Below are 9430 nucleotides of genomic sequence, written 5' to 3'. Positions count from 1 at the left end.
GGATATCACTCCTGATGTATCTATAGTATATGGACCATCTATACATAAAGCTTAAAAATATAACAAAACATGAAAACTCGCCGCAACTATTTATTTATAATTATTAACAGTTGTATATTATTACACAACTTATTCTAGTTTGTTTCTTTGTATCAATCCTAGAAATAAAGATGTAATACATTAAAGAACCAAGCCTAAAGATCTTTGAATGTATCAAAGTTCACCACAATCATACTTAGTATGACTAGTCCGATTGTGAAAGAGAACAAACAATGACATAATATATATAATCTTCCTTAGAAGTGAAGTAGTAGTCCATAGCATGCCGGTGAGGTAGGTCTGCAACGATAACCGTACGACCCTCATCCTTCGTTGTTTTACAAACTGATTATACGCTTTCTCGACTCCATGGACCATTACCTTACTCCCACTTTCAATAATCGCATACATATATTAGGCAATGATTTTATTATATAATTTGTATATATATGTACCAAAATAGCCGAAACCAAGTGTATTATTTATAGGGATCATTATCAATGGAAAAGGTCAAGGAACCTATTATTTCATGGTATCATCCTTCGATCCTCTCCTATTTCCTCTCTAACCCTCGTTTGCCCGCCCTCTCTCCTCACAAACAGCTTCTGCCGCCACCATGACTGGTTCGAACACCACCTCCCCTGTCACCGCCGAATCAAAAATTCACTCTGCCACAACCGTCTCCAATATCAAAACTTTGATCCTTATCACTCTTGAAATCGAATCCAGGCAATACAATTCTTGGGCCACCCTTTTTAAACTTCACTGCAAATCTTTTCTTGTGTTCGATCACATCAAAAACAAACCTGAAAATACCTCCTCCTCCAGCGACACCACCAAGCCGTCGGATGATTGGGAGCGTCTGGATGCCATTGTTTTACAATTGATATACAGTACGATCTCAAACGACCTTTTACACACCATCATTAACAAGACTGCCACTGCGTACGATGCTTGGGTTGCCATCGAAAATCTTTTTCATGACAACAAAAGTGGTCGTGCGATTCATCATATGCATAAATTCTCCAATACCCGACTTGACGGTTTCCCGAATGTATCCGCGTACTGCCAAGAACTCAAAAGCTTGGCCGACCAACTTGCTAATATCAATGCTCCTGTGGATGATGATCGACTTGTGCTTCAGTTGATTGCCGGTTTTAACGAAGAATACGACGGAATTGAAACTATTCTGCAACAACAGGAACCCTTGCCGTTATTCTACGCCGCCTGCTTCAAGATTATTCAGGTTGAAAGTCGCAAAGCCGAACAGGCCCTACATGCCTCCAAAACTGCCGGTTCGGCTCTCACAGCCACTACACAACGCTCGGTTCCCTCCGAACCGAATAGACACGATGACCGAACCGGCGGTAGGGGCCGTGGTCGGTCAGGCAGACGAGGTCGGGGACGTGGGCCCTATGGCCGAGGGCGTCCAATGCAAAACTGGTCCAATCAATTTTACAACCCGTGGATGCCCAACTCAATCTATGGCTCATATCCGATACCCTACGGCCCTCCTCAACAACCTTACTGGGCCGCTCCACCGTGTCCCTACCCGTCTACCAACAGGACCAACACCAACACTCAAGGTTCAGGACTTCTGGGCCCACGCCCCACTCAAGCCCACATCGCCTACAGCCCGACAGACATCGAACAAGCCATGTATACCATGTCCCTGCAGCAGCCTGACCCTATTCAGTATATGGATACGGAAGCAACATCCAACGCATCTCATGAATTAGGTGACTACCATTCTTTTTCTAATTCGTGCATGTCTCAAAATATAATTGTAGGAAATGGCGACACCATTCCGGTACTAGGACAGGGCACCAAATACCTACCCAAACCCTTCCCACCCTTTATACTTAAAAACGTCCTATACTCGCCCAAAATTGTCAAAAAACCTAATATCCGTTCGCCGATTTACTACGGATATTTCTGTTTCTGTCGAATTTGACCCTTTTGGTTTTCTTGTGAAGGATTACAAGACCAAGAAGCTGCTCCTCAGATGCAATAGCAGCGGTGATCTTTATCCTCTGGTGCTCGGGTCAACTACATCTCAACCTACCGCTCTTGCTACTATTTCTGCTCAACTCTAGCATCAATGTCTAGGCCATCCTGAACGTTCCTCTTTACATTCTTTAGAAACTTCTAGTTCTATTGGTTTTAATAAACTTCATAATAATGTATGTCAGTCTTGCCTTTTTGGTAAAAGTATTCGGTTGCCATTTTTCGCTTCTAATAATTACACTATTCAACCTTTTGACATTATACATAGCGATGTTTGGACATCTCCAATTATTAGCTCCTCTGGCCATAAATACTATGTCTTGTTCTTAGATGATTATTCAAATTTTTTGTGGACTTATCATATTTCCAACAAATCTAAAGTTTTTCCATCCTTTCAACAGTTTGCTTCCACCATTAAAACCCAATTTGAAAGAATTATCAAAACATTCCAATGCGACAATGGGCGTGAATACGTCAACACCTCATTCCAAAATTTTTTTTACCACTAACGGTATTCTTTACCGCCTATCATGTCCTTACACGTCATCTCAAAACGGTAAAGCCAAATGGAAAATCCGAACAATAAATAATATGATTCGCACCCTTCTCGCCCACGCGTCTTTACCAACTTATTTATGGCACTTTGCTCTCGAAACCACCACCTACCTATTAAATATCTTACCTAATACTCATTATCAAACTGCCTCACCCACCGAAATACTGTATCAAACCACCCCCACATATGACCACCTACGCGTGTTTGGGTGCCTTTGTTACCCTCTCGCTCCTTCTACCACCATACATAAGCTTCAATATCGCTCCCAACTGTGTGTGTTTCTAGTTTATCCCGCAACCCACCGTGGGTACCGTTGCATAGACCTTCAAACTAAACAAATATTCATCTTGCGTCACGTCGCGTTTGATGAAACCACATTCCCGTTTGCTCAACAAATCGGTCCAGCACCTTCTTACAAGTTCCTATCTGATCCATTCCCCTACCATTTGTACCCTCATATCTCCTCGGCCCAACCAACCTCACCGCCCGGCCCACAATCTCCTCTACATACCTCCTCGGCCCAATCTCCAACCTCACCACCCGGCCCACAACCTCCTCTACATACCCATGACCCAACCAACTTCCCCACTACATGTCACACCCCAACCGATGGCGGAATCATCGGGGCGCCGCACTAGGCGAATCAGATTGCTCAAGAGAATCCATAACAACTATATTGCGATAATATTTATTGCATTCGTTATCCCATACTAAAAAATAATACAATCACATAAGTCGTCACAGATTTCTTGTCCTCTCGAACAATTCAAATCCGACAACCTAGATTTTAGGTGAGTTTCTAGACTTCCTAGCTTGATTTGATGTAGGCTTCAACTAGTCCTGCAACATACGTTAAAATAATGTCAATACAAAAGTATTGGCGAGTATACAGGTTTGATAGGTAATAGGATAATAGATTAAAAGTGCTGCGAATTTCCATATGCATAAACGTAATACGCGACATATATACTCACAAAACTGATACTACCAGCTAAGTCCTCGATGCTCGACTCTTCGATGGCATAACTAGACCCCGTCGGGCGCAATAGTACTATACTAGTCGTGGTGGGACGTCAGGAGTATAAGTCCTAGCATACATGCAACTAGCATCACGTATATCTATGCAAACAGTTATTCGTAGGTGATAGATTGACAATTTGAATTCGTTCGTTTGATAAGTTCGATTTATAAGGAACGTCTGTTACACCCAAAATTCGATAAAAAGGGGTCAAGTATACTCACAGTGCGTATTTGGTTGGATTGACGAGATGATGCCTGAGAATGCCCTGATTACAAACTGATCACATGAGTATTGGATTACGCGCTAAATAGTGTCGGAATACGCGAAATTGGATGAAGCTAGATCGAAAGTCGGCCCATTCGGATAGGCCGTTTGATCGGATAGGCCGTTCGATCGGTCAGCTCGATCAAGTGGGCTGCTCGATCGGCCAGCCCGTCCGATCGGCCAGCCTGTCCAGCTGTTTTTCGACGATATTCGTGTGTTTTTCGGTGGTTTTGGTCGAGATGTTTTGTGACGTGTTGAACAATTGAAATCCCATCAATCCGACCCGTTTTAACGGCCGGGAATCACCCCGTTCCATCAGAACTGGCCGTTCTTGGTGGTTTTTCCGTGTTTAACCCGAAATTGGTCGTCTTATCGTTAAGAATCAGATCTTTGACCAACACGACACTAAGAATGAGTAAAAGGTCGGTATAAGCTCTGGTTCTATCGTTTTAAGTATAGATCTGATGTGAAAACCTTGATTATTCTTGCAGAAGTTCTTAGATCTAAGTTGTTCTTGGTGGAATGAGGCCAACACTTGAAGTTCATAAGAACATCATGATGACATCACTCTAGAACATCTCAAATCTGTAACTTCTTGATTGGAAAACATAGATTTAGACGAGGTTTATGCAAAATCGTATGGAAACCATTCGGATCTGAGTTGTTCTTCATGGGATGACATCACTCTTGAAGAACTCAAGGTGACATCACCCTAGAGCACTCCAAATCCGTTAATTTCACGGTTAAAAGTCGAAAATCAAAAGGTAGAAAGATGAAAGAATGCATATAGATCAAGGAAGTACAAGATTCGAGTTGAAAACTTACAAGAATCGCGAGAAATCGAGGGATTAAGGGGCTGGAACGTCCTGGTCGAGGAGCAGCAGCAACAACAAGTGTTTGGAGTGAAAAGAGGGGTATTTATAGGCAAGGGAGGAGGAAGAAGGAGGAGAGGTGGCCTGGTTCGGATGGCCCACTCGATCGGCCGGCCCAACCGATCGGCTGGCCTATCCGATCGGCCGGCCCAGTCGATCGGCTGGCCCGTTCGATCAGGCGGCCCAGCCGAATGGCTGGCCTGTCCGATCGGCCGGCCCAGCCGATCGGCCGGCCCAGCCGATCGGCTGGCCCGTTCGATCGGCCGGCCCAGCCGAATGGCTGGCCTGTTCGATCGACTGGCCCAGCCGTTTGGCTGGCCCGTCCGTACGGAAGCCTTTCGATCCTCGTTTTTGGTGCGTTGCGATAGTTTGGGCCACGTTTTCATATATTTATAGTATTATTTATTTATTTATTATAATTAATCACAAAAAGGGTCGCATATACGCATCTATATATCCAATATTCGGCGTGATGATCGAGTTACGCGTGCCTTCGAGTGCGTTCTTCGATGTGATGTGCCACAATGATTATCGGGGCACTACTTGCTCGTGTTGCCATCATCATCATGATGGCTGGAGACATGGTACTCACCCGATAGTCTTTGTTAGCGTTGCTTGCTTACGTTTTGACACCTCACGGTTATCGAGGAGGGTAGATTAAGCCCTCACTCAACATCATCGTGAGTGTTATAATTTATAAAAATAGGTTTGTAATAGCGATAGAATATGCGTAATTATTCGGTTATACTTCGATTTAGCGATATATTTGATATAGTTACATTATGATCCGAATCTCTGGTGCTAGGCGTAACAAGTGTATCGAGTAGTAACAACGCACGAAGGTGTGGGTTGTTACAGTCTCCCCTGCTTTAGGAAATTTCGTCCCAAAATTAATCCATTAGTAGGGTCGTAAGAGTTGATGCGAATGAGAGTAGCGATTAAAAGCGTCTAGATAAGCGAGCAATCGATTAAAGATTCGGCGAGCGAGAGCGGTGAGAAGGTACGATTCGAATAACCAAAAGCGATGACACACACAAAAGTGATTCCATAAAGTTTTAAACTTACCAATAATCGATTAATCTTTGAAGATATTTAGTAAAATCTCCTCATGGCGCGGCGCTAACTGCATCGTTGTCCACACTAGCGCTATGGGGAGGGTTTTCGTTAGTTTGATACAGATCTTGAGTTATACATTGTAAAAGAATTTGGCGGCAAAATAAGTTTTAAGAAAATTTTCCTGCAATGTGAGTTCGAGCTGAAACTCGATTGTCGAACCATCGTTTTCGGAAGGATTTCTTTTTGTCATTGCAAAAGGTTTAAGGGAAAACTGGACTTATGAAACTTCCATTGGGCACGGAGCTAAACTGATTCGATGTTTTCTCCACGTTGTAAGGAAATTTCACTTGTCCAACGGTTTTAACAAAATTTTATAAAAATCGGTTTTCTTTAACAGTACGGAAAAATAATTTACATCGAGCCCCACGTGGCACTTTCCCACGAAAGTTTGTTAATATAGCGGCGTATCCACCATGTTTTACCCATATTACCTCTGTTTCGTGAGGCGGTGTCACGCGCGCCGATACGACACAGATAGAATTTCGACCCCTCGGTCCAAGCAATAGGACGCTAGACCGAGTCTTGAATTGAAGCGGATTGGATGCAGACAAAGCGTTGATAGCGAGTGCGAGTAGTTCAATCGTACCAAAACATTGATATGGCACAAAGGGTTAGATGATGATGGATAAGCGATAGCGAATGACGCGATTTCGATTCGACTAGGTGCAATTTCGATTTGTTTCACATAAAACCCACATGGCATGTTTCCACGAGAGTTGCTAATATAGAAAACACCACGTTTCCCATATTAGTTTTGTCCCGTGAAGCGATGTCATGTACCCTAATTCTACACAACTGCGATGACTTCCAAGCGATAACCGAATATCGATAGGCAATAGACCCTGATAGATGATAAGTGACGATCGTTGCGTTGTGAACGATATGCGATTCGGTTGAGTTGAATACACCACAAATAGTAACCATTGCTAGCCCGCATGGCCTTTTTCCACGAAAGTCTGCTAATATGGTCAAAACACCACCATGTTTCGACCCTATTAGTTTTGTCTCGTGAAGCGAGGTCGTGCCTGCTAAGATAACACAAATAACATGAGTATCGATGAGTGATAACGACACGCGATGAGAGTATCGAGTTGATGAAATAGGCGCGAAATGCGTTAAAGCGAAAAGCGATGAGTGATTTTCGGTACTCGTCTTGCGGTCCGCAATAAGCGATCCACACCAGGCGGTAGAAGTTCACACAGTAGTCAATAAACAGCGTTAGAAATTGCGGGATAAACACCAGATACGATTTCGATTTCGAGCCGTATATTGAGTGATTTAGATTGCGAGATGGATCCAGCAAAACTGCGATTGAGTTGCATTCTAGACTTACGACCAGTCTTGCGTTGCTCCAATTGCTCTTCGGGGTGAACTTACCTAAGTCCATCGATGTGGCAATTGTGTTGCGTACGCAGACTTACGAGAAGTCTCGCAGTGATGCGATTCTAGTTTTTGTTACGCCTTGTGATTGGTTTGTATTGTGTCGAAAATAACCATTATAATATAATAGGTCTAATAACGTCCAACTCCACATGGCACTTTCTTCACGAAGCTTCGGTAGTATGGTAAAGCACACCTTGCGTTACCCCTACTACTTATGCCCTGTGCTTTGGTGTCACGCTTCGTTGACATGGCCAAACCCTTGATCATGCTTTTAAACGTTATGGCACCATTAGAACTTCGCTACGATCTCCGTGCACTGACCAAAATAATCCCGTGTGCACCCGCGATTAGTTGTTCCTTGCACGTACATCGTACCTCATTCTAAGAGTGTTGTAAGGGTAAAATACATTATATAGTACATAGTGCTAGCGTTTAGATGGTGCTAGAGTAAAAGAGAAATAGAGTCCACATGCGACAATAGATGGAATAAGCTCCACACATAGAAGAAAACGATAGCGATAAGTCGTATTATTTTACAACATTAGAAGCACAATAACGTTGCTGTGAAGGACACTAGCAGAGACTGCGGCTGTTGCTAACTTCCTTCAGAGTTACGGTCCTGCGTGGCAGTGCTGTGTATGATGACCATACCAGTTGCAATTTGCGCAATAGCGACAATTTGCTTCTGGCGGGTGATGATACGTGCACGTGTGACACAGGGGATGGGGCCCATTGTAAGCACGTTTCGGTAGAACTGGGACTGATTGGAGAGGTTCGGGTTGCGGCAGTCCGGTTGTTGAAGAGTCTGGGCTCACGGTCTTTCGTTTGCGGCTAGGTTGCGCTTCCTGAGATGATGCAGTGTCGTTGTCGGATTCGCCTGATGATTTGACAGAGGCATTGTCGGAGCGATCCTTAGAGGAACCTTTAGGGGAGTAGTCGGATGATTCCTCGTCCGATTCGCCAGAGGAATCGTCGGATGAGTTGATGATGATTGCTTGATGAGCTTGTTCGACAGGCTTCTTGGAGAAGAACCCGTCCAAGACTCGTTTGTTGTTGATCTTTGCGGCTAAACGGTAGGCTTCTTCGGTGGTAGCAGGTCTTGCAGCTTCTACAAAATCACCCACACTCTCAGGTAAGCCGCGGAGGTACTTCGCAATGGCTTTCCTTGGAGTATCAACTTGACTTGGGCAGATTGCACTAAGCTGCTTGAACCTTGCTGTATAGCCAGCATTGTCACCTTCGGTTTGCTTGATTTCCCAAAATTCGTTTTCTAGCTTCTGGACTTCGTGAGGAGGACAATATTCTTCCTTCATGAGTTCCTTCAGCTCGTCCCAAGAGAGGGCGTAAGCTGCGGAGATCCCACGTTTGTTGCGTTCGGCGGTCCACCAGTCAACTGCTCGTGATTGAAATACCCCGGTAGCACAAGTAGTACGGAAACTATCAGGACACCCACTTTGTCGAAGGGTGACTTCGATAGAATCGAACCACTGGAGCAGTTGGGTCACACCTCCTTCACCTGTGAATTCCATCGGGTCACAGGCTTTGAAGTGTTTGTAGAGGAAAGTAGATTGCGGCGATTCCGTCTTAGAGTCCTTCGTGGCTCGAGAGTTACCGAGAGAGTGCACTTGAGCAACAATTTGAGGAATGAGCTTGACCACTTCCTTGGTCACAAGCGAGGCAATCCTCTTATCGGGGCTTTGTTTGGCTCTTCTCCTAGCTATTCGTCTCGAGATAGAGTTGTCGGAAGGCATCTAGACAGAGAGAGAGAGATTTGGAATGAGATTCGATCATAATGATTTCGAGTTTACGATGCGATTGAGCGCGGTCGAAACTTGTAACGTGCAATATAAATAGACTTCACATAGGAGCCACATAGGAGACACGAAACTTCCTAGATTTTCACACAATGTCTTGATTGTACTTAGGTATAGATAGTTGTAGTTCATACTTACACACATATATATTATGGTTTAGAATGCGCGAGGACGCGCTGAGAGAGGGATTGCAAGAGAAATCGGACAATTTGGACATTAGTTTTGTTGCGATCATTCGGTCTTTTTTTTGGATTGCGATGGCTGTGCGAGTTGTGCGCTTTGTAAAACAGGGAGCGAAAATTGATAGTCGCAATTAAACACATAAAACGTAACTGAGTTCATCAAATCGTAAAATCCG

General features: G+C 44.1%; 1 protein-coding gene across 1 annotated transcript; it reads left to right on the top strand.

Annotated features, from left to right (window-relative positions):
* The first annotated feature begins 655 nt into the window (after positions 1-655).
* Positions 656-2135, top strand: LOC110892844. Its single transcript, XM_022139986.1, has 2 exons — positions 656-1849; positions 2016-2135. Exons 1-2 carry the CDS (start codon positions 656-658, stop codon positions 2133-2135), a joined length of 1314 nt encoding a protein of 437 aa, XP_021995678.1.
* The last annotated feature ends 7295 nt before the right edge of the window (positions 2136-9430 follow it).

This window comes from Helianthus annuus, chromosome 2 (assembly GCF_002127325.2).
Source record: "Helianthus annuus cultivar XRQ/B chromosome 2, HanXRQr2.0-SUNRISE, whole genome shotgun sequence".
Lineage (NCBI taxonomy): Eukaryota > Viridiplantae > Streptophyta > Magnoliopsida > Asterales > Asteraceae > Helianthus > Helianthus annuus.
This window is presented reverse-complemented; position numbering and strand designations above follow the sequence as displayed.

Excerpts from the sequence above, each read along its gene's own strand:
- LOC110892844 (XM_022139986.1), top strand. The coding sequence starts at position 656 with ATGACTGGTTCGAACACCACCTCCCCTGTCACCGCCGAATCAAAAATT. Across the intron at positions 1,850-2,015 it reads GAAATGGCGACACCATTCCG|GATTACAAGACCAAGAAGCT; the intron begins GTACTAGGACAG and ends TTTCTTGTGAAG.